Source organism: Strongylocentrotus purpuratus, unplaced genomic scaffold (assembly GCF_000002235.5).
Source record: "Strongylocentrotus purpuratus isolate Spur 01 unplaced genomic scaffold, Spur_5.0 spur5_scaffold_6, whole genome shotgun sequence".
NCBI lineage: Eukaryota > Metazoa > Echinodermata > Echinoidea > Camarodonta > Strongylocentrotidae > Strongylocentrotus > Strongylocentrotus purpuratus.
Genome location: NW_022145612.1, coordinates 17,828,473 through 17,852,908, shown reverse-complemented (window position 1 = coordinate 17,852,908; position 24,436 = coordinate 17,828,473). Strand labels below are relative to the sequence as shown.

General features: G+C 36.3%; 1 protein-coding gene across 3 annotated transcripts in view; it reads right to left on the bottom strand.

The window, feature by feature from the left end:
• The window catches only part of LOC100889512 (probable cysteine desulfurase), a 32,067-nt gene extending 7,864 nt beyond the window's left edge, over window positions 1-24,203 (bottom strand). The window contains exons 1-16 of one of the 3 annotated variants that reach the window (XM_011680196.2): window positions 24,015-24,203; window positions 17,055-17,519; window positions 10,200-10,230; window positions 9,561-9,677; window positions 9,142-9,271; window positions 7,680-7,745; window positions 7,170-7,235; window positions 6,393-6,534; window positions 5,781-5,820; window positions 5,005-5,078; window positions 4,635-4,708; window positions 3,558-3,715; window positions 2,837-3,041; window positions 1,491-1,552; window positions 1,152-1,226; window positions 554-665 (exon numbers count right to left, since the gene is read on the bottom strand). In XM_011680196.2, coding sequence (XP_011678498.2) covers window positions 554-665; window positions 1,152-1,226; window positions 1,491-1,552; window positions 2,837-3,041; window positions 3,558-3,715; window positions 4,635-4,708; window positions 5,005-5,078; window positions 5,781-5,820; window positions 6,393-6,534; window positions 7,170-7,235; window positions 7,680-7,745; window positions 9,142-9,271; window positions 9,561-9,677; window positions 10,200-10,230; window positions 17,055-17,352 — 1,650 coding nt within the window. In that variant the 5' untranslated portion in view covers window positions 17,353-17,519; window positions 24,015-24,203. Of the gene's footprint in view, window positions 1-553; window positions 666-1,151; window positions 1,227-1,490; window positions 1,553-2,836; window positions 3,042-3,557; window positions 3,716-4,634; window positions 4,709-5,004; window positions 5,079-5,780; window positions 5,821-6,392; window positions 6,535-7,169; window positions 7,236-7,679; window positions 7,746-9,141; window positions 9,272-9,560; window positions 9,678-10,199; window positions 10,231-17,054; window positions 17,520-17,742; window positions 18,093-18,617; window positions 18,882-24,014 lie in introns of those variants that run through there. The other 2 variants (XM_031000543.1, XM_011680197.2) reach the window with 2 other exon arrangements.
• Window positions 24,204-24,436: the final 233 nt, after the last annotated feature.

Sequence of the window (24,436 nt, the reverse complement as noted above, 5' to 3'; positions counted from 1 at the left end):
AGTGACAATCAGTGGGACATGTGTATTCCGTATCAAACAATTTAGCGCTTTTCAGTTTTGATAATCTTGGCTTCCTTTTAATTTTCAAGCTGCCATGCAGAATTTCTTTCCCAGACTCTACTCTTTCAAAAGAGAAAGCTAAATATCCGAGCACAAAAATATGTCTTAAAGATGTATTTGGTCTTGTGGTTGCATTGTGAAGTTATTATGGAAGAGTGGTTATCAAGTACATATCGTTTATTGAGATGTTTAACGATCATCAGAGTGACAAGCTATCGACATGGTCTTGCTTAGACTTTCAAACAGAGAAATGCACCAAACACACAATGTGTAAAACAAAAATTACCGCCTACACAAGTTGCATCAAAAATACTTCCAAAATAGGCCTATTAAGTATTATCAGTTACATTTAGATTCTGAAGTCATTTTTAAAAGCAACCCGTGACATTTCTTCTATCACATTCTTTCCTTTGAGATAAAAAGAAATGAGAGAGGTCACTAACTATGTTTCATTTTGACCAGAACGCAACCTTCTCTTCAAATCTATACAGACCTGTGAGAGCACCTTCCATCCATGTTTTCCGATGGCATCAACCGCCTCGAGCACATAGTCCACCACGTCTTCAGAAAAGAAATAAGGAAGGTTGAGACGGATGAACCCAGGTCTGCAAAAATAGAAAAAAAGAAGAAGAAAAACAAATCGATTATAATAATAATAATAATAATAATAATAATAAAAAAAACGTTACTTATAAAGCGCTTACCACCGAAGTCTCTAAGCGCTAAAATGTTATCAACCAAATTTAAAATTATCAACCAAATGCCATTTTAACTACCACTACACGACAAACCCAAAATTGAAACTCTAATAATATTATAATTTTATTGAAAAATTGGTTAAGAAAAGAAAAAGAAATCAAGAAAAGTTAAAGAATGACTAGGTGATAGAGAGAGAGAGAGAGAGAGAGAGAGAAAGAGATACAGAGATACAGAGAGAGAGACATGGAGAGATAGAGAGAAAGACAGATAGAGACATACAGATAGAGATAGACAGAAAGAGAGAGAGAGAGAATGAGAGAGAGAGATATATTAGCTTACACCGAGTAGGGTTAAACAAATATAATATTAAGAATACAAAGTGGTATACTTACTTCATTATTTCTAGTGGTGCTGGCGTTTTCTTCAGCTTCTCAATGAGTTGCTTAGATTTCTTCTTTTTCAACTCACTATTTAAGATAAAAAGACACATATGGATGAATTTAAAATAATGCCGTGCTATGTATTATGCAATCCACGAACCTCCCCCCCCCCCATACTCTAGAAATGCTCCTTATATTTGCATATTTATTGAAATGTATAACTTTTAGAATCAAAACATTGATATCAAAATGAAATATAGGGTGTGAATCAATAAAAAGGAAGCCAATATGTATGTAATATACCATAAGAAATCAACAAAAATGAAAATATTGGGTGTGGGCATATTTTACCTGTCATCTTTCAGGAAGTATACGAACTTAGCAGCAAGGTCCTCATCTATGCCCAATAGATCCTAAAGTGGTAAAAAAGAGAAGGAAATAAAATAAAAACATTACTCAATCGACTAATATTTATCCAGGTAGTTCACAACTAGCTTTTAGGCATATAGTAGAGGTGTCTTAGACTCGTAGTCGATTGGTTTAACCCCTGACTGGAAATACCAAGGTCGTGGGTTCGATGCCGACACGGCACTATGTCCTTTGGCAAGGCATTAATCTACATTTGGCGAGAAATAAGAACTTCATAGGTTGACAAAAAATGCCATTATGACCTTACAATGGCCATGTGGTAGGAATACTCCCCAGGGAGTGGAGATTGTGCACACTGTGGGCGTGAATGAATCCAATGACCGGGGTAATGTAGAAAGCGCTTAGAGACAGTATTCCGTATGAGTTATTATTATTAGTATTATAACGGTCTACCTGAAGCACCCATTATTAATAACAACAATTATCAGCCACTTTTTCGTCCTCTTTTTTCATTATTGGAACGTACAATTACAAAAAAGGTGAATAAATCTGTGGACCGCTCATTTCACATACATGTATATTTCAAACGAATTTTCTACTCAAGATTTTTTTTCTGTTGTAGAAAAACCACTAATCTCCAAGGAAAGTTTCTTTGACGTGACTCAATGAGGTAAATAGATACCAATTCACTAAATTACTTAAAATTGGAATGTAAACGGGCAGAATATTCATAATTATACACATAGAATTCTGAGAATAGCAATGAATGAATAATACTTGTTAGCGTGGTCATTCTGCAATCGATCATCAGAGTTAGCCGCAAAAATGAACTGGAAACCGATGTCGGACAATAAATATAAACGGAAAGTACAATTAGGACAAAGAGAGGGCAAATAAAACGGTCTCTGACAAAGAACTCTGATAGAAGGATAACCTTGGTTTATAAGATGATGACGTGGATCCTAATGAAATGATTGGTTGAAAGCGTACACGTGACCAGGCATTTATTTTGTCTAACGCGTAATTTGGATAATGACCGGTCATTATCCAATGGTAATGACCGGTTATCAACATCATGTTATAAACATCTTTTTATAAAACAAATAAAGCATAATCTTATAAAAACAAATAATACACATTATTTTGTTCGGGCATTAGTAAAATTACCCACACTCGGTACCTTCAACACAGTCCAAACACCCTCGGCTATTGCCTTGGGCGTGTTAGATGTTTAAAAGGTACCTCGTGCGGGTAATTTTTTACTAATGCCTTCACTGATGTGTATTATTTGTATATTAATATTCCACATTTCCTCGTATAAAACTTGCCTGAGAATAAGGTCCTGCGCATGCGCATCCACCTCTGGCCTGTATACCGTAGAGGTCATTAAGGAGGACTGCGATGAAGTTATGATGAAGCATCTTGCCTGTCTTAGGATGGATGATCAAGAAGGAGAAGATAGGGAGTCGATCTGCCTTCGTGCTGCCCAGGAAGATGATGTTTCCATTCCTCTTCAATCTCGAGAAGGCAATTCTAGATGTTAATGATAAGAGTGAGGCTTGATTTAATCAAGTTGCTTGTTGATAACGATTTACAAATAAAATCGGGCGGTACAAATAATTGTTCGAGGAAATGATATCAACGATCTGTTATCAATGCAGTTCAAAAGGGACTCATTTTTCAAGTTTTTCCTGATTTCGAGAATGGTTGTGAACCTTGTTATAAATATTAGTTTATAGAATCGACTTGTAAAACTTGAAAAGGGGGAACATATTTTTACAATATTTTGCCCAATTTCTATAGCATACTTTGATACACCGTTACGAATAGAATAGAATAAAAACAGGAAAATGTCATTTTCCCAGTCTTTCCTGATAATCTGAAGAATGGCTGGAAATCCTGTTATACTAGTACATGAATACCAAATCAAATTATGTGAAAAATACTAAAATTGGGAACCTTTTTTTCTTCTTCAAGTTTTCCCCAATTTTCAGCATAGCTAGGAACCCTGTTATGAATATAATCAAATGAATGAGTGTGATCGCTTACGAAGTGAGTTCTTTCTCTCTCTCTCCGATGATGTCGGTCCCTATGCTGTTCTTTACTTTGAAGGTCAGTCCGGCTCGGATAGACTCGACGATAGCTGGCGTTCCTCCTTCTTCACGCTCTTCAATATCATGCAGGTAATGGTGTGTGTCTCGTGTTACCTGTAATATAACGTAAGTGGCACATTCAGTTGATAGTCGTCATGAATATTCGTGTTCGCTTTGGCAACACATCTATTTACAAAACAAATATTTAAAAAAAAATTATTGAATATAATCTGTAAGGTTTTTAATTAAGAAATAAATCTTTCCGCCTACAATGTTCAAAATAAACCGTTTGTTCATTGCTCAAAGATAGGTCACATCGTTGCCAATTTGAGTTTGAATAAAGCTTATGACATTCTTTGTATCCTTCATCGGATTTTCCTTACTCTTCCATTGAGCTACGTCATCCGTTTACAATTAGTTCTTTTTAAGCTAGCTGATACCAGAGTGGAGAAATGAACTTTGACTTGAAAACGTACTTGGCTTGATTATTTATAATGCACAACTTAAAGGCAAAGGATTACAAAAACTGCAGAATATATATTTAACACAATCCTAAAGACATGCAACATATCAATTTACGGGTGATATTGATATCTTATTACCTATAAAAAGCATGGTCAGATTACGTAATACAAGTAGCCAATGTCATTGTAATGTCAATGTAATGGCATTTAATATTTCTGTGTACACACTAAGAAATAGGGGTACATTTGGGGTGCAGATCGCTGCTGCAATAGCAGCCACCTATAGGGTGCAAGTTTGCAAAATTGCACCCTATAGGTGGCTGCTATTGTAGCAGCGATCTGCACCCTATAGGGTGCAAATTTGTACCATTATTTTTTAGTGTGTAGTTTGATTTTTGAAAGTCTATGCAATGATGTTTTTCTCAAACAGAGCCATTAATTGGGAGAGTTTGACCAACCCAATTGAAGTTGACCATCATGGCGAATCATGCTTTGTTAGGCAAGTACAAACAACAGAATATACGCCAATTCGAGTCCAAATGAAAGCAATTAAACGGCTTTGTTCTCACATATAAAACAGTGCCGCCGCCGACGGAGTGAGGTACAGCGTTGAGAAACAGCTTCTTCTTCGCGATGAGGATTCCTGTGAAAAAGCGAAGAAAGAAATATTATTACAATAAAATCTATTTTAAATCTGTTTAGTGGAGTTTAGTAGAAAATTTAGAGAAATCTTTCGCCATCAGTAAAAAAAAAAAAAAAAAAAAAAATCACTTAGTATAATTATACGAAAACCACACATTGATTGACAAGTAACATGACAAAAAAGGATTATTGAAATCTTGATCTTGATTCAAGTTTTGCAGTCGAGAATGGTGCAATGGTCTAATTATTCTGCTTAATTCCGTTACAAACGTCTTTTCATGGAACTATCTAGCCTACCCGGTGTGCCAACTCCTCCGACAAACTTGTGCGGTGACAGATAGACGGCATCTTTTCGGCAGTCCCCCTCGATTCTATATTTATCAAAATGAATAAGAAACGTATGGCTCATTGTTTGAAATCAAATTCACAAGATAACTGATAGACGGAGAGATAGAGGAAATAATATCATTGAAACAAAATTATTATAAGGTGCGAAATGCATGAAATTAAAAGAACTGCGGACATTCAACAGTTTTAGGCGATCAGGCGGAAAAGGGACAAAACCGTGTTCTCTTGAAAAGAAATGACAAGCACTCAGTACAAACGGTCAAAAAATTGCCCCCTCCCCCCCCCCCCGTTTTGAGGTGATGAATTTTATTTTATTCTTATTTCTTCTCCTTTTTGTCGAAGTCCTGTACCTGCCCCTCACATATAACTATGCTTATCTATATCAAGAGGGTAGATAGTAAACCGATCCATTTCCCGAGACAAATCAATATTCCCGGCTTTACTTATCATGAAACTCGACACTGACATTGTATAAGTGCATTGCACTGAATATACGATCATAATTTTACCGACCTGGTTGTAAACCGAGGTTTTCAAATATGCAATTTCCAAAATACCGTTTTTACTAATTTGGATGGTTTTTCTATTAACTTTTTGTACTTCTATTGTACATGACTATGACTAAAAGTTTGCAAAAATGTAATAAATAAATCAACCCAGTTGTAAACTCAAATGTATGAATCATCTTTGAGCTGTGATTGGGATGAGAACCGAAGGGGACTTACCCGGTGTGCGCAGGATTCATGTCTATCCTCAGGTATGGACCTGATGCAAATTTGAAGAAAATAATAGTCAAAATATAATAGCTGTAGAACCGGTATATCATCATGCAATGACGGTAGCTTTCAAAGAAAATGTAATTTCAATAACCTCGTCTTTCATCACCCATTTTAATGTGTAAATATTAGAATGACATATCACTTATATAGGATATTGGAATTTCCCTTCAGTTGATTTCTCGAAAATCTTTCCCACCGATCATATTCTTTTTAGAAAGATGAAAAAAATAAGTTTTGTCAGTATGTTTCTTACAATCAAGCAATGCAACGAAAATCCTCACGAATGATTGTATATATATACATCATTATAGAAGTATAGTCAAATCAAATCAAAATTAGATACCTTGACAAATAAATTTAGATAGTTATGATAATTACATAGCACGAAGAATTTAAGCAGGATCCCATCCCTGAAAAAGAGAATTCAAGGGCTTTTGTACTTTCGGTAACTCATGTGCAATGAAGAAAGCAACACGTGAAATGTTGCTCGTTATTAATATTCACATATTCACGTTCAACTTAGCAATCAAGGATTTACGATCAGACAAAATTTCTCACCCGCTGTTGCATAATCCCAGAACGATAAAGCGCCATATTTGTGTAAGAGCGCCACCACGGGGTCAGTTTTGCAGATGATGCCGGTGACGTTTGACGCTGCTGAGAAACAACCAATCAGAAGCCGACCTTTCTTCTGATACATCTGTATGTAAAGAAAGTGATGTTGTTATACTATAATCTCTGAAAATTTTATTCTCGAAATTAGCGAAGTGATCTTCTTGAACCTGAGTAGGCCCAACCAATATAGGAGAGGTTTTTGAAATATTTTTGTCTACGGTAAGAGAGAATGGTAATATTGTACTGTGGCAAAGACATGTTATCAAAGTAGAGGGCCAATTTTGTTAGCTTGGAAAACTTTCAGGAGCATTTTACGATCGCAAAGACTTTCCAGAAATCAACTCGATGGCACTTTAACCAGGGAGATATCTCCATGCTTTAACTGCCTCATTACATTACTGATAGAAAATCATAACTGAGTTACGTAATATGTCATGGTAATAACCGCGTATTTCAAAAGATGATGCACAAAACAATTACAGGTGCATGAGGTTGACTTTCGAAAGTCTTTGTGATTGTGTTAAAGCTTATCTGTACTAGTTTATAGGAGGGATTAGACCACACTGCAAGGTCACTGGACAGGTGGTTATCTCATCAACTCAGCTCTCAATTAACATAAGAAAAAGAGGATCATGGGGACCAATGGTCACCGATTAGGCATTGTTTTCTATATAGAGGGAGCAAGTAGCTACCGGTAGGACAGTGTCGCAGTAAACTTACTTCGAGAGATTCTTCCAACAACTTCAAATTCACCATCCCATGCTCGTCATCTCGAATCCGTACAACCTGCGAAAAAGAATAAATTCACATGGTTTAATTGTCTTCATTAATCCCCCCCCTCCACATTTCATAACAACCTCTCAAAAAGTCAAGGTAGATTCTAGCATAATTGTGTCTAGCGAGGCTCATTGGACTTATAATACAGTGAGGTAAACGCAAAAGTGGACGTTTTAGTTTTGTTTAGTCCCATTATGACACTGATGAGTTTGGTATTAGGTAAAGGGTTATGTTGCATTAGTCAGATGAGTTTTAGCACTGACGTATTCATAAAGAGGGGGTAGTTCGCTTACTGTCCGGAAAATGGGGCGGAATAAGAGCTGAAAAGTATCAATGCCAATTCTGTTTTTATGAGCTTTCGAATGAGCTTATGCATGAACGTTTTAATGTTACAAATGTAATAACAAGCTACCCCCTCCCCCACTCCCCACTAGCCCTGCTTTAGATATTTACCTTAGCTCCCGACTCTTTCCATGGTAGGATGTTAGAGTGATGCTCGTATGGCCCAATGAACACAACCTGCAAGGGAGGAGGAAAACAAAGTTGTGAAAATCCCACTAACATACGAAATTTGGTGTAAATGTCCCAGTTGGGTACTTTATCAAGTCAAGGGTTGTTTTCTTAAGGTAATTGTCCTTTACGGATCGTTGTCCGGGATAGTTGTCCGAGGGGTTGTTCATAGGAAATTATCCTAGGGTAATTCTCCGGAATAGTTGTTCCAGGGGTAGATATTCATGTGTAACTATCCTGGGAGTACTTGTCCGGGGTAGTTTTCAGGGAAAATTGTCAGACGGGGTACTTGTCTGGGTTATTATTCTCTTTATACACGCTTGGCAAAGGCAAACAACAACAGCTGAAACTGTTTCGTCGTCGTTAGGTCAACAGTCAAAACATGATTGTCATATTGGTAAATGCTCTTAAGTGGAACCGTCCAGATAATAATACTAAATATTAATCGATATCTGTTTACAAAGAAGGTTCGAGGGAGAACATGGGTATTGAGTAGGATGAACACCGATGGACGCGGCGAAAATCATCCAACGACGATAGAAAACGCTTTAAAACCGACTACGATATAACAAAAACAATTAAGCGGGCGCTGCAGTCTGACTGTTGTGCAAATTTCGTCTCATTAAATCTAGCCACACTTGTGCTTCATGATCTGAATTGAATTCCCATTTGAACTTTTATCATTGTAACGTATTTTACCTCATATCATGTGTCCTATTCTAATTCATCATGCAGTCTTCCGACCTTGATATTCTATTATGCTGGACAAAGAACAGTTAAAACCCGCATCTGTCTGGTAGCTGTTAGGTCATCAGTCAAAACGTTATTGCTCTAGTGGCAAAGCTCTCATGTGGAACCGTCCAGATGATAGTACTAAATTTTAGTCAATATATATTAACAAAGGAGCGTCGAGGGGAGCTCAACGCTGTTGAACAAGAAGAACACCGATTAACGCTGGCGCTGGCATGCTGCGTGACAGAAGTTGATTGTATGCAGATATTCTCATTGTTCGAGCTATATATATATCCAGTAACAATGTTTTACAAATTTTATCCAATTGATTCAAGCCCCTCTTGTGCTTTGATGATCTGAGTTGAACTCTCGTTTGTACTTTTATCATCGCTACGTAGTCTACCTACCTCATCTCTGGTTGTTGAGAGAAATGTGTTGAGATATTAATTATATAATGTACTGTATCATTTCATTGAAAACATACATTGCTTCAAACGGGTGGAAAAGACAATCACTTTCTTGATATTCTATCACATAAATTTCTGCAGTCTTATTGTTTTCATTATGAATGGCTATTGGACTAACCAAATATTAGTTTGAACGTCTATTTACTGCTTATTTTACATACATCTACTTTTGAGAGGGAAAAGTGGGAACACAATAATGAACGTACCGCTTTCTTGGCTCTTTCACCCGTGAGCATAAGAGCTGATACCAGTTTGTTGACTGCCCCAGTGGTCCCGCTACCAGTGAAGATCAGAGCATCATCTTCTGTCGCGTTCACACAATTCTTGATGATGTCTCTGCAAGCAAGATGAAAAACAAGAATCAGGGTCATTTGAAAGCGCAAATATCTGCTATAAATTAATGTGGGGTTACTCTGAAGAAATTCAATATCCCCAAATTGAAATGGAAACAGTGTTTGGTGGTGTGATAATAATTTGTTTGGAGCCAGAAGGGCGTTAACATTTATTTGCGATACATACAACAGTTTCCATTTCTACTCACCGTTTCGCCATTCGATTGGAGCGCAGACCCCTGCCAATCACCCCCCCCCCCCCCACTTATAGCTACGCCACGGTCCCTACCTACCTTGCTTCCTTCCTGAATCGTGTGGTTTGTCGTGCCATGATACCAGTAGTGGTGTGGGTGTTGGCATACAGTGGTTGAACATGTTTAGTGATATAATCCTCTATAAACGAAAGATGTCTGAAATCGAAAAGGAAAAAAAATCACGGTTAAAATATCCTCCATAAGCGAAAAGGTCTGAAAGAAAGGGGAAATGGAAAAGACGTCACGGTTACAATGTGAATGCGGAATAAAGATGCATTTCTTGCTGGTCGTAAATCTCATTTCTTGAAAATGCAATTTTTAGACACATTACTAACAATTCAAAATAAATCATTCCAATTTTGTTTAAGTAATCCACATTTTAATTAATTAAAAATATGATCACCCATCAATGATCATAGATCTTGATTATTTTTTGCTTTGCTGACATAGCATTAGCAAGACAAAACAAATTGCTAACCATTAAAAGTAAATTATACTAATAATTCGACACATGACGATTTTATTCATTGCTCATGAGCATGATGAGCCCTGTTTTATTCACGCAACATTTAATGTTATTTCCCCTACTTGACTTACTAGGCGTAGATCGTTATTATTATATAAAAATATGAGCAAGTAAATCTTCTGACTTGAAAAATATAAAAAATAACTTCTCACCTTCCTGATGCTGTGTAATCACAGTAAACAACTGAAGGGGGGAATGAAGAAAATAAAAATGAACATACAATACAATACCATATAATCGGTATAAAAAGTATGAAAGACATAAATATGCATGAATACTTCCTTAAAATGGACTTTTTCAATTATATCGGAAATTGTGATTCCACCATGATTATCAAAGTGTCAAGTCAAAATCCGAATCCATGACGCATGCTCCGCCGACGATTGCTCCGCCGACAAATGCTCCGCAAAAAGCGACAATTGCTCCGCGACAATTGCTCCGCGACATTTGCTCCGACGTCAAATGCTCCGCCGACAATTACTCCGCCGACAATTACCCCGCCGACATTTGCTTCGACGACATTTGCTCCGCCGACAATTGCTCCGACGACATTTGCTCCGCCAACAATTGCTCCGCCGACAATTGCTCCGCCGACTATTGCTCCTCCGACAGCTCCGCCCAAAAAGTGCCCTGTAAAATTCAAATGCTCCAACATTGCTCCTTCCCCAAAGTACCCCGTTGAAGACAAATGTTCCGCCGACGTAGCAGGAGAGCCCCGTAAAAGACTAATGCTCCCTTTGGCAGCAAAAAAAAAGATAGGAAGAAAGGAAAAGAAAAGAAAAGAGAAACGAAAAGGCTAAAGACAAGGAAAAAGGGACACAAAATAAAATATGTGAAGATTTAATTTCCATATTTTTGCATTGGCCTATAACTTTTGTGTCGGAACGGTGTCGGTATAATTAATGACGGTAAATCCTGCCGGCGCGGTGTCGCAACACGTCGGGGAAAATGAGAAATAAAATGGAATATGAAATATAGGCCTACATGCTCGTTTAATAATCATTGATTAAAAAAAGGGTGGTAGGCAGGCAGATGGTTTTCAGTTATTATATGAAAAGGATGAAAATTCGCTTGTTCGCTACGCTATAACTAAATGTTCGTAATACATGTTGTACATCAGTGATTAAAAAGCGATGCAAGGCACGCAGATGCTTTTCAATATGAAATGACAAGCCCAAGAATTTCGACCATTTGCTATGCTCGCTCGCCAAGGTAAAGGTACTATGTCCCATTTGCAGGCCCAAAAAATGAAAAGGTTAAATTCCAACGGCATTTGAAAGATAATACTAATTTAGAACTTCCCTAAAAAAGGTGGGGCTTGAAAATTTCTTCAAGTGGGAAAATAACGACTATTAGTAGTCAAATCGACTTAGGAGCTACAGAGCCAATAAGTAATAGTCTTGATTCTCAGACCATTGTACCGAATGGTCATACGTTTTATGCTGTACAAAGATTCAATCAGTTTAATTTTGATCATCACAAGAAGTGGGTTATTGATATAGACAAATGCTCATGTACCCTTTACAGCTCATTTTATGTATGTTATTACCAAAGAATAAAAAGCCAGTCAGTCACTCAATAGTGTCTGACAGTGAAGTCTAGCAAGTAAACAGGTTTCCTTGCATAATTTTAATTTTAGGACACTGCTAACGTTCAAATTTCACAGATAGGACATACATGACATATCATAATTCCTGCAAAGTTCTACAGAATTTGAGGTTGGCTGCAAAAGGGACATAGTACCTTTAAATGTGTTTGTGCCCTCCCTTTCACGGGAAAAGAAAGACACAGTTACTTTATTAAAAATCATGTCTATAATTATTATCAAAAGAGAAGTTCAACAAAAATCGCTCGCTGTCTTGCTACGCTAACTCGCGATTATAATTTTAAACATATTCATTTGACGAATGTGCAGCTCCTAAACGTCAGATGAAGAAGGGCGGAAGGCAGGTAGATCACAGGCGGCGGAGCGACTTCCAAAGTTAGAGGGCACCAACAAAAAAGGGCACTTTCTGGAAAAAGGGGCACCTTCAAAGGGAAATCTCAAAGCGAAAATATACAATTTTTTAGACATATATACCACCCCTTTATATTGTGATTATATTATCGGGGATGATTTCAATATTTGTTTATCTTGATAGATCATATAAGATATTGCTTAAGCATCATAATTTGCAGTTGGGTGTGATGGTCTGAAAATTCATTTGCGAACGAGGAAAATGTTTAAGATTTGTGAGGTCGCAGTGCAAAAAATTACATTTCATAAAGAGGAAAAACCCAATCTTGATGAGGTTATAAGCACATTCTCATAACGGAAGACTGAAAACGCCTTTGTTAAGTTACATTATTATAATAACTACGAGCGAGAGTAGCGAGCGAGCCTTTGGGAAAATCTCTCTTATTCGCTTGAAATTAGGGGCACATGTAATGATGAGAGGAAAAGGGGACACTATCAAAAGGGTTTTAACACTTATTAGCAAAGAAAAGGAGCACGTATCAAAGTACAAAGGCTAACTAGGCAGAGGTAAAAAAATGGGTCACTTCCTACACCTTAAAAAAGAGCGTCGCGACACGTCGGGGAAAATGAGCAATAAAATGGAATATGAAATATAGGCCTACATGTATGTGTAATAATCATTGATTTAAAAAAGGGTGGTAGGCAGGCAGATGGTTTTCAGTTATTATATGAAAAGGATGACAATTCGCTTGCTCGCTACGCTATAGCTTAATGTTCGTAATGCATGTTGTACATCAGTGATTAAAAAGCGATGCCAGGCACCTGAATAACAACAACAAAACAAATCACACATACAAAATATCTATAACCCATGAAAGTAATATTGTCGGCGGAGCAAATGTCGGCGGAGCAATTGTCGGCGGAGCAAATGTCGCGGAGCAAATGTCGCGGAGCGATTGTCGCTTTTTGCGGAGCATGTCACCGGAGTAATCGTCGCCGGAGCATGTGTCGGGTTACCCAAAATCCATTTGACAATTTTCATATCCGATTTTTCCTTTACTTGCACTTCTCCGTGAAGACACATTACACATATAAAGAATTTCATAATCTGGGGTCTAAGAAATATGCCCCCACAGTTTCCTAGTCCCCATCCGTGCCCTTACAAACAAACAAAATGTAAACAGCGCAAAATTATGATAAGCTAATTTCTCAATACAGAATATGTAATGCATTAGAATGTCAGGTTCCAATATTCAACATTCCTGTGTGTTTTTTTCTGGGGGAGAGGGGGGGGGGGGTGCGCTCCGTCGTTACGCTGTCTTCCAGAGTAGTATATCAGGTTACAATCTAACGCTGTTTTCCATCAGAGAAAAACGATGAAACCCTATAATAATAAGTATATACACACCCCCTCATCGAAGAAATCCCGGGTATGCAATTAATATAATTGATATCCATTTACTGGTGCCATGCGAGACTTTGGTAAATATAAGAACATTGTCTCCTCTCCAGGTAAAATTTTCGCGAAAATGTGGCCTAAAATGGCATTAAAAAGTAATGATAACTTTTCGCGAAATTCGGGATAAACTCGGGATTTTTTCATGGTTCGCAGTTAAGACGCGTATAGTACTATGCGTCTAACTGCCAGGAGGACTTTGACCCCATTTGGCGCCTTTGGAAGTGCATTCACCTACTGATACACAAATGTTATCATTTCAACATGGAATATAATTATATACATCTTTGCCTCCTCAAATCTTAACAAGTGATATTTGATTTTCATTAATTACGGGGCGTCTAATGAACAAAAAAGTTTGTATTATTTTGTTTTGAAATGTAAAATATCATGCCTTAAAGGTTTCGTTTAACAATGTTAAATATGAGATGCACGGTCCTATGTGTTATCAGTGTCTGTGATATGGTGTTATATTGAAGCCCTAACAATGTTGCGCTTCAAAATGATCAAGAAGTGCCTCAAAAAAAGTAAAACCCTTTGAGTGACCGGTTTTACCATACTCGTTTTCCCCAATAGACTGTAGTGTGATGAAAACCGTTTGGCAAACGCAAAATTTGATTTCGATTTTCAATCATAAATATCTTGATAATCAGACAGGCGATCGGCTTGTAAAAGTCACGGGGTTCCTGACTGACCTAAAGGTTTATAATTATCATTGCAGCATGAGCTAAATCAAGGATTTTTTTAAAGGATCTAAGACAAAGTTAACGGATCCCTTTGATGTTGCAACCTTTGAATTTGATTGGTTTGAAAACATACAGTACGGTTAGATCTTAAAGCGTTGAATGATAAAGGTAAAAGTTGGAAGAGCTTAAAATACATGTACGTGCCATAACTTTTTGTTCATAATTATAATCGTGATTATTCGAATAGGGAATATCGTGCTTAACTTTGCGAAATTTGGTGAATCTGTAAAAGTCACCAAACATCATGAAAGAGAGCTGATTTTTCCCCTAAGAATAAGCTTTTCTCAATCCTAATGATGCAAGCCCAGTAATAGCTTTCCAAAAATCTTATAAGTGTGGCGGGTGGCCGGGTTAGGCGCAGGGATGGGGTAGGCGACACTTATCGGTTCATTCATCTTGAATAGTCCCTGCTGGTGACGTATCTAGTTATTCTCCTTCTTTTGAGTATCTTCTTAACATCCTTATATTTTCGATCCCCAAGAGACTCTCAATCAATAAAAGGGGCTGATTTGTACGATTAAGCCAATTTCAAGACAATGTTGATCGATTTCATCCACTTTACCGTGAAATGCTTGATCTGACACCAATTTTAATTCGATTGAGGTAAAATGAAGCGGAAAGATCAACCTGGCGACTAACTCCTTGGATTATTGACATAACGAATTGGATAACGATGGATTTTCATTTTCTATGACGAGGTTAGAGCCGGTTCTTTAGATACATCGAGGGGGTGATTTTAAAGAAAGTTACGTCATTTGAACTAATCTCACTACAAAAGAATACCAGACCAGACAGAATTTAGACATCAAACATGACTTGTCAAGGCCGCGCGTGTAATGGCTGGATACCGTTCCTGATTGACGAATGATCTAAACTTTTTTTCTCCACTTTTTCTACGTTTTAATTTTTCTTCTCTTTTTTTAAACAATTTGGATAGCAAATATAATAGTTAGTATTGGCTAACAGAAATGCACAACTCAAATGTTTAAACCCTCTTTTTCTCTTTCTCTCCCTCCCCGTCTCCTCTCCTCTCTCGCTCTCTCCCCCTCTCTCTCTCTCTCTCTCTCTCTCTTATTGTTTTCTCGCCATTCGAATCGAAGGTGGGACAAGTCCTACGCCCCGTAGCCATGCCCATGAATAGGATTATGATTTTTAAGCTGGTACGACTGGGGACAAAACTCTTTGATCTGAATAAAGGATTTTGTTTTGTACTTGGCATTGTATTTGGACCTATATCCTGTGTATATCATTGCACAAAGAGAGGAGTAAAACTCTAGAGAAACAAAATAAAGTTTAAAAAAATAACAAAGCCACTGTCAATTCGCTCTAAAATAATCAAGCATGTTTTTACTACAATTTCACGATCCTTTCTTTCAATTCTGTTAAAAAGATCAGAGATGGATTATAAGCATCGATAAAACCTGCGATTAAAAAAAAATGGTAATTATATTTACGGTAGGGACCTATAATTATAGCATCTCATGTTTTTGTGCAAAGCTACCTGAATAAATTGATTGATACATTTTATTTCAAATTCAGTAAAAAAAAACCTAAAAAACAGGTTATAAACATTTACAATGTACATATAAAATCAACTTAAATATGTGAAACAGAGTACTAACATTTAAATACAAATAGTCTAAAAATGAAATCAGTAAAAGCCTATGTGGCTTGACAAGTTGATACAACCCCTAAAACTTTGCTTAAAGTTCAGTTCAAGAATTCTGTTATTCAAATTGATTTCTTGGACTAAAGCAGAATAAAATGGGAGTATATATGACAACTTATACAACGTAATTTTTATATTGTCTCTTAAAGGTGTTATGTTCCATTTGCAGGCCAAACAAATGAAAAGGTTATATTTCACCGGCATTTGAAAGATAATACTAATTTAGAACTTCCTTCAAAACAAAGGACTTCAAAATGTCTTTTTGTGAAAAAAATGATGACCGTTATTAGTCGAATCGACTTTAGGCATTGCAATCCTTTCAGTAAATAGTCTGATTTTCAGACCCTTGGACCGAATGGTGTACGTTTTGTGCTGCGCAAAGATTCAATCAGTCAACAATGACATTTTCAAAAGCGCGGGTTAATTTGGCCATAATGTTAGCAATTGTTATCATATTTCGATGTCCTGCTTCCCAACAATAAGCTTCACCATGACCAGCGATTATTTGGATTTATAGAAAGAATTTATTTTCATCAATATTAAACGTGGTTTCTGAAAATTCCCCGACGACCAAAATTAGGAGATACAAAGATATCGGGTATATATGGGTTCTTTTCAATGCCATCATTCTCTGACAAGCACACAGATTCCACACTTCATTTGGGGTCTAAAATTGCTGCCAGGAAATTGTTAGAGGGGCAAGCACATTTTCTTATTGTACTTTCTGTGCACTTACGACACTGTTTGGGTTCCAGCATGTCCCTTGAACAATAATACAGGGAAGGCTTTAAACAAATACAAAATATGAAAAGCCCAATGCAAATTCTTCTTCGGGGTTTTACAAGCGTCCCCTCGGTCACCAAGACAAGAAACAGCCGCGCTTGCTCATTTGATAAAAGCGCCAAAATCCTGTGCATCTTTCCGTTGAATTGCTTCTCTCACTCATTCATCATGGGTAATGAGGTAAACGGTGTTATATGGACTTAAAAATAGTAAGTACCCCATTAAGTAATTTGGAAAGATTGGCTATACTTTTTAAAGATCTGACAGGAATTGTTGTAGTTTCAAATTTGTAGGGCACCGTACCCAACTCTACCTTGGCCCGTTATGGAAATTATAGATAATTTGTGTAGGTCAAATATGATATGAATTAACCAACAAAAAAATATCTCGACTTGCCTTGTCTTTCACCAAATGGTCCAGATGCCCAAGTATCCCTTCCGACCACGTGATCCTCGACGTATTTCAGCAAGGCTTTTCTTTCCTCGTAGTCGGCTTCGTGTACGCTTTCACTCTCAGAGCTAAGGCCCGAGTCCGAGGCGCTCGAGCTGTTCCGACCCGGCGATGTCCCCTTCGCTCGTCGATCACCAGTAACGAAGCTCTGATCGTCTTTACCCTCGATGGCTTGATCGAGATCGCGTAGGAGCTCGTCGGCGGCTCCGATGTGAATGTCAACTTTTAATGTTTTATCAGACATGGTTTTCTTCTCCTCCTCTCCGATAGCTCTTTGTTATTTTCTTTCAACCTTATCAACTTTTGAATTTCAGTTCTGTTGTCGTTGTACGACTCAAATTCACAGCATCAATATATCATCACTACGGCGAGCAGCGAGCAGCATCGTCTTTCGCCTTAATATGTGGGGATCTGTAACAACAATAACGACGACAATGGCAACAAGTTAACAAGATTAAAAGTGAAAATACAGATGATACCATGCACTTTCACAGTTTAGAAGGAAAAAATGTTTTTCCCGAATCCAATTTTCTGTGTCCTCGTCAAATGCAAAACGATGTAATTAATGTTTTCTTTGAACTTGACCCAGCGGTTTTTAAATGCAGAAGTAATACTGGTGAGTTTGTCTTTGAACCTTCTGCTTATTCCAAGTCACGCATCTTATGGAGTCGTATTTAATAATGATGATAGTTATATTAAGTCACACAGCAACACGGCTCTTGGTTCTCCAATATGAATGCGGATTAACAAAGCTTTACACATCCTATTAAGTAATCAACCTTCAACTTGTTTGTACAATATACGGATTAGATGGCACTATACTCTTACACAATCAAATGTTAATCTTATGGCTACAGCCATCCTATTAAAAAGTAACAAACACATGATCTAAAAAACACTCTATGAATCCGGTTTCATACTCCACAAAATACCTCATAAACACGTTCAGCGGTATATCTGAAATGATTAAGTTTTTCTTTGAATATTTCATAAGGAAGGCGTTTGTGTTTTCTTCGAATAAATGAACAAATAAACAATAATTGTTAAGAAGCAAAGCATAACATGGTTACAATATTTCAGGATGATATAACAAAAAAGTTAACCATTTATTCCAATCTAAAAGTACATACATGTCTGTTTATATTATATTGACGAGCAGATGTTTGGTAAAAGACAAAGATTCGTGTTTGATGAAAACAGATATTCAAAGGAATTCGACCAAAGTACAGCAGATTATTTGCGTCATTGCATTTGATAGCAAATATTGTAGGAGTGACTCAGAGATTATGATATTATACCACTGATCGTCAGTCATATTTTTAAAAATTCAAGTTAATGTAATGCTGTTATTAATCTGATTGAGACACGTCGAAATGTGTTTTTTGTGATTGTTGTGACTCGGTATAATTATATCAAGAAGTAATTGTTTATTAAAAAATGCGTTATCATGACTGGTCTTTAGGTAATGTACATAATTATGATACCCGGCTAATTCTTTCGATGACTTACTTCCAGCTCAAATTAATATTGTCTGATTGAACGGTTTTATTGAGATAATTCCATAATCGCAGTCATACAACCAATTTAAATAAACAAGGCAGTATGAAACATTCACAACGAAGTAAAGCCATAACAATTATTGCTTTGCAGCCCATAAGACCGGCGATGTTGGCCTGGCATGCTTTTCTAGAATATATTCTAAGAATCCACGAGACTGAAAAGGTGTGTCTCGCGGAGTTTTTGGAAAACTTTTCCGCGGCCGTCATTCTCCTGAGCTGTCGGGCAGAGATATCTCGTTAGCTATGCTCATTCTGCCATCTTTGTTTGAATACCAGACAAAAAAGTCAGGTAGATTGTTTTCAAAATAATCAAATTTCTCCGCAGGTGCGGCTCCTTAAAACTTTTTTGGGGCGTCATGGATTTTACTGTCATCTGTTACCGGTATTAGAGGTGGATCAGACCTCTTCTATACACCCACACATTCTTCACATACACTTAAACCGCCATTAATCCATCTAAGTGGGGACTCTTTAGCGGGTTTAGGGGTGAGGATTAAGTAAGTATTGCACAATGATGTAAGGCCGGGCGATCGAATCCAATTTGTGAGCAGTGGGGTGAAGAGCATATAGGATATTAAAGGTTCAAGTATGAAAAGAGTTTGCCTGAGTTTGTTTTGAAAATAAAGACCTTTACATTGGTCCTCCGTTGAGGGCCACAAAGGCGTTAATCCTGTGTTAATGATAATGAGATAACATCTTTCTTGCTGTGGGCAGTCAGTTATGACCAAAGTTGATCATGTTGATAAGCAGTGAGATTAGTAGTACAAAGAGCAGGCCTACAAATATTTAAATAAGAAGGAAGGAAGAAGAAGATCACACAAAGGAAAAAAGGATGAAATTCGGAGGGGAGAAGGATATATGAAACACTATAGATAAACCACGGTTCATATTTGTGAGGCTTTTGAGGAATTGTAACATTTCTCTATACTTCTATAATGTACATTTCGTTAACATGAAATGCATACGTTGAGACAAAAGAACGGAAATAGAAATAAAAGCGGGAGAATTGAATACACCAGGCCTGAAAGACTATATTATACACATTTTACTGGAAGACGATAATTGATTATACACGGAAAAATAAACTTATGAATCAAGGTTGCTCTTGTATTAAAAATTTCTTCAGCAGTCTAACGCTTCTTACAATGACAAAGGATTTAGTAATGCTTTTGAAAAAATAATTGTCGGGTTCATCGACCATAATGTCTCAAAACCCTTTTCTCTCAGAGCATTACTTGATCGACTAATCCGTGTATCAAACCATCTTCTTTTCAATTCGTTTTCAATTCGTTTTATTTATCCATTTAAAATAAAAAATCAATATACAAATCATGCATGTATGAAAATTATACAGTTTAAATGGTCAGGGTACCCCTAAAAGCCAAGGCTTGATGAATGGGAACGGGTATTATATTGATGGTAATCTTTATTATACTGAAATAAATTAATTATATTAATTATATTAAGAGGTGCTAAATTATGTTTCACGTAATACATCAGGATCGCAATTTGAATTTTATGAATATAAAAAATTGTCAATGTGTTTAATCTTGCAAATATTGGGCTTTTAGAGCAGTTACTAGATCAATTTATGCTCGACATTCAGAAACACATGATGCTTCCTCCCATTAAGCTGGAAGCGACACATTCATTGATAGACTGAACTTATTAAAAAAAAGGGTTTTAGTGATGTTCATTCATTGAATTACACAATATTTTCCAAACTTGCAGCTATTATCAGAGGAAGTATAGTTCTCAGAATCAATATCCTCAGTGATATGAGAGAAATGCGTCGGGGTAGGGATTTTGAAAATCTCGCTTGAACTCTGTATGAGATAGTCACTATCAAATACAATTTCAAATATTTGTTTGAATATTCAAATAGTCTATGCACCCTCTTTCGCGCCCTTTTTATATTGCAAAACGCAGTCCTCTTTTATGTTTATCCATTCCCCTTTTTCATACACTTCGGGGTTCATTAAGTTAGGTTCAGGTTGATTTATTCCCGAGAATAATGCGTAGTTTTTAAAAACGAGGTACTACTAAACACCATTACGCTCTGTTTTAATTATTGAAACTTGAATACGTATTATAATTTTGAATGTGATTGAAATGTGTATAACAGTGTTAAAATTACGTTGCAACGTAGTGAATCGTTTGTTTAATAAATTTATTTTTCAGGCGTATATCAATGTAGTTACATTTTTTTAAAAACATGCATATAAATCTGATTATATTAAATTTCTTACACATTTCTAAAACGTTCGGAACGAGGATGAAAGGAAAAAGGCTGTCTGCTAACACAGTCTCAGTAGTTTCGAAATCAATATCAGGTAATAATAAATAAGCTCCATAGAATGTCTAATCAAAACAGGGGAGGAGCAACAGATTGCTCTCAAGGATAAGCAACATTAACTCCGATGAAAATAACTTAATCTTTTATTTGTAATTACTCAGCCATCTTTGTATTCATTTCTTGTATCAATACCTCTTGGATTTTAATTTAGATGCTCGTAACGGATCAATTTTAGGATTGCAATCGACCTCAAGGTATACAAACTATGTAGGTTAGGTTGGCAGGTAGGTATTGTATAAATGTAATCGAGGCGAGATAATATTGACAAAGAGATAACATTATGTGTGTAAACATTTTCTATTTAATCGATGGTAAACGAGAAGGCTTTCACGGCATAAACCACATGTTGCGCCCATATCGACCAGTAATGAGTAACAAGGAGTTAAAGGAACTATGTCCCATTTGCAGGCCAAAAAAATGTCTTCAAGTGGGAAAATAACGACTATTAGTTGTCAAATCGACTTTAGGGCTATAGAGCCCAAAAGTAACAGTCTTGATTTTCAGACAATTGTACTGAATGGTCATACTTTTTATGCTGCCCAAAGATTCAATCAGTTTAATCTTGGCCATCACAAGAAGTGGGTTATTGATGTAGACAAATCCTCATGTACCCTTTACAACTCTTTTCATGTAAGTTATTACCAAAGAAGAAAAAAAGCCAGTCAGTCACTCAATAGTGTCTGACAGTGAAGTCTAGCAAGTAAACGGGTTTCCTTGCATAATTTGAATATGAGGACACTGCTAACGTTTAAATTTCACAGATAGGACATACATGACATATTCCTAATTCCTGCAAAGTTCTACAGAATTTGAGGTTGGCTGCCAAAGGGACATAGTACCTTTAAAGGTAATACAAAGTTTTGGGAAATTTTGAAAATTTGGTGGATAGTGAATCTCTACAATTTTGATATATTTGGATCATGATGCCCCTGTGGATGTATTATGGGCACTAAAAAAATCAACCCCTAAAACACTTCTGTTTTCGAAAAAAATTGAATATAAAAATTTTACCGGTGCTCCCGGTAAATTTTGATAAATTTCAAATAGCGCCTACGCTATCTCAGAATAAGTAGTTGTGATATATCATTTCCAAACGGGAATAGCTAATCAGTCGATTTTAGTAAAAAAACATTGTTTCATAGCTAAATTGATATCTTGACCTTGAGAGGGAGCTATACAACATAAAGGGTTTATTATTTATAATTTCATAACTTTAGACTCGATTTCAACCGGGACAACGATCAATGAATATTGTAGGAACGCATATGCTTTCAATATGTTAATTTGAACCAAATTCATGACCCCATACCAAAACTTTGTAATACCTTTAATATACTATTTGTGAGTCTTCTCGTAGTCCTGATAACACACGATTCTGGGCTTTTCCCCGGTTGGTTACAATATTATTTTGTCCGTCCATTCCACGCAGTATATTTGGCATCATCATGGCGCATTTTCCTTATCAAAATAATACCAGCAAACAAACGATCAAACAAACGAAATCGCAATATTTATCATATAATCTGCGGTTTGCTCTTAGCTTTCTTCTTATACGGATAAGGAATGAAAATACCCTTCGTTATTACATTCACTGGATATACTACTTTGTGTTTTCCTTTGCTTATTCAACACTAGACATACCTCACATAATAGATTTCAAGCTAATTACTTTTTGAAACTGTCTTTACTACCTATTATCTGAACTCATTACTACCAGGCAACCAACCCGCTACTCCCTTCGCTCCTCTCAAGGCATCACCCTGAACCACCCATCTCCCTAGATGCTATACCACACTTGGTGACAGAGCCTTCACGACCGTTGCTCCCAAACTGTGGAATAACCTACCCATATCTCTTCGTAGCCATCAATCTATCAATACCTTCAAAAAATATCTAAAAACTCACCTCTTCTGTTAACGATATTGTAAAGCGCATTTGAACATTGTAATATAGAAAATGCGCTATATAAATACATTAATATTGTTATTATTGAATTCATTATAACATTATTCACTCCCTCTCCCCTTCCATGGGCTACTGACATGGTTTCGTTTCGGATTATCATAATTATCCTATTCACTTTTCATAATATGTTAATATTCAATCAATTCGTTTATTTCAATTCCAGCAAATACCTTAAAAAACAAATAAGTAAATACAAAAAATATATACATTCAAATACGAGTTAAAAAAAGATATAAAGTAAAACGGTACAAATAAAAAAGAGACGGTATTATATGAATTAGGATGGCCTTAAAAAAAACAATTGGGGGTTTAGTCGAGATGGCCAACCGAACAAAATATAACTGAAGTATATTGCAAGACATGTTTGACATGATTTTTTATTCACCATAAGAATATGTGTAAAATATAACTTCATGATAAATATCTTAACAAATAAAAATATTGAAAAAGGGTCCCACACATCAACGAATAAACAAATACAATGTTGAAGAGTGAAATGTCTAATTGATGCTTTTTGGATGTAATCATCATTGGCTGATTGATTTCGTTTGTTCGAGTTAATGACTTTGACGACATCGCGAAGATCTCTAAAAATTAATTAGTTTTAACATTCTAAATTCATTATTTTTCTTTTCATTTAAATTCCTTGTTTTGGTTATTAAAATTAACAAGATAGGATAGGAAAAGGGAGGAAAAAGGAAAGAGAAGCCTATACATTTCGTTATACTGTTATCCACATTATATATTTAAAAAGAGAGAAAAAAGAGAAAGAAGGAAATTAATATTAAAAAGAAAGGCGTTAGTGATTATAGTTCTTGACTAATTGGAATTACAACAAAATACAACCACAACATTTCGTCTTCAAATGTTTAGGAAATGTTGTTGGCGCAGATATCATCACGTTTTCTCCGGTGTTTCAAAGAGATTTCCAAATCTTATTAAAATAAAAAACAAACCAAAACAAACCAAAAAATAAACAAAACCTTCACAGAACAGAGAATATTTAAAGGAAATTTTATTACTTACTTTTCATTTCTGCTTTTTGTCAACTCTTCGTTGTTTTACAACTGATGTCGCTCCCGTAACCAGCCTTTGTAAAAGCGTCTTGTGTTTGCAGTCAAATTGTTTCCGATTGTGAAAATTATTTTTCATCGACTGACCGATTTAAGCGTGAAGTAGCTTTTCGCAACAATCATTCATTGGTTCACTGTTGGGACCGCTTAGTGAACTGAAGAAGAAATAAAGGCAACATTTCACGTCATTATGTATGCATGATTGATATGTATTCACGATGCTTCCTGCCTACTTTTAAGCGGTACAAGGCGCACACCCTTTTATTTTATTTGTTTCTTTACCCCCTTACCTTCTAAAATCCTTTAATCATTCATTCCCAAATTAGGATAGACATCTGAAAGACCTATTTAATATAGTTTTATTCAAAACATTAA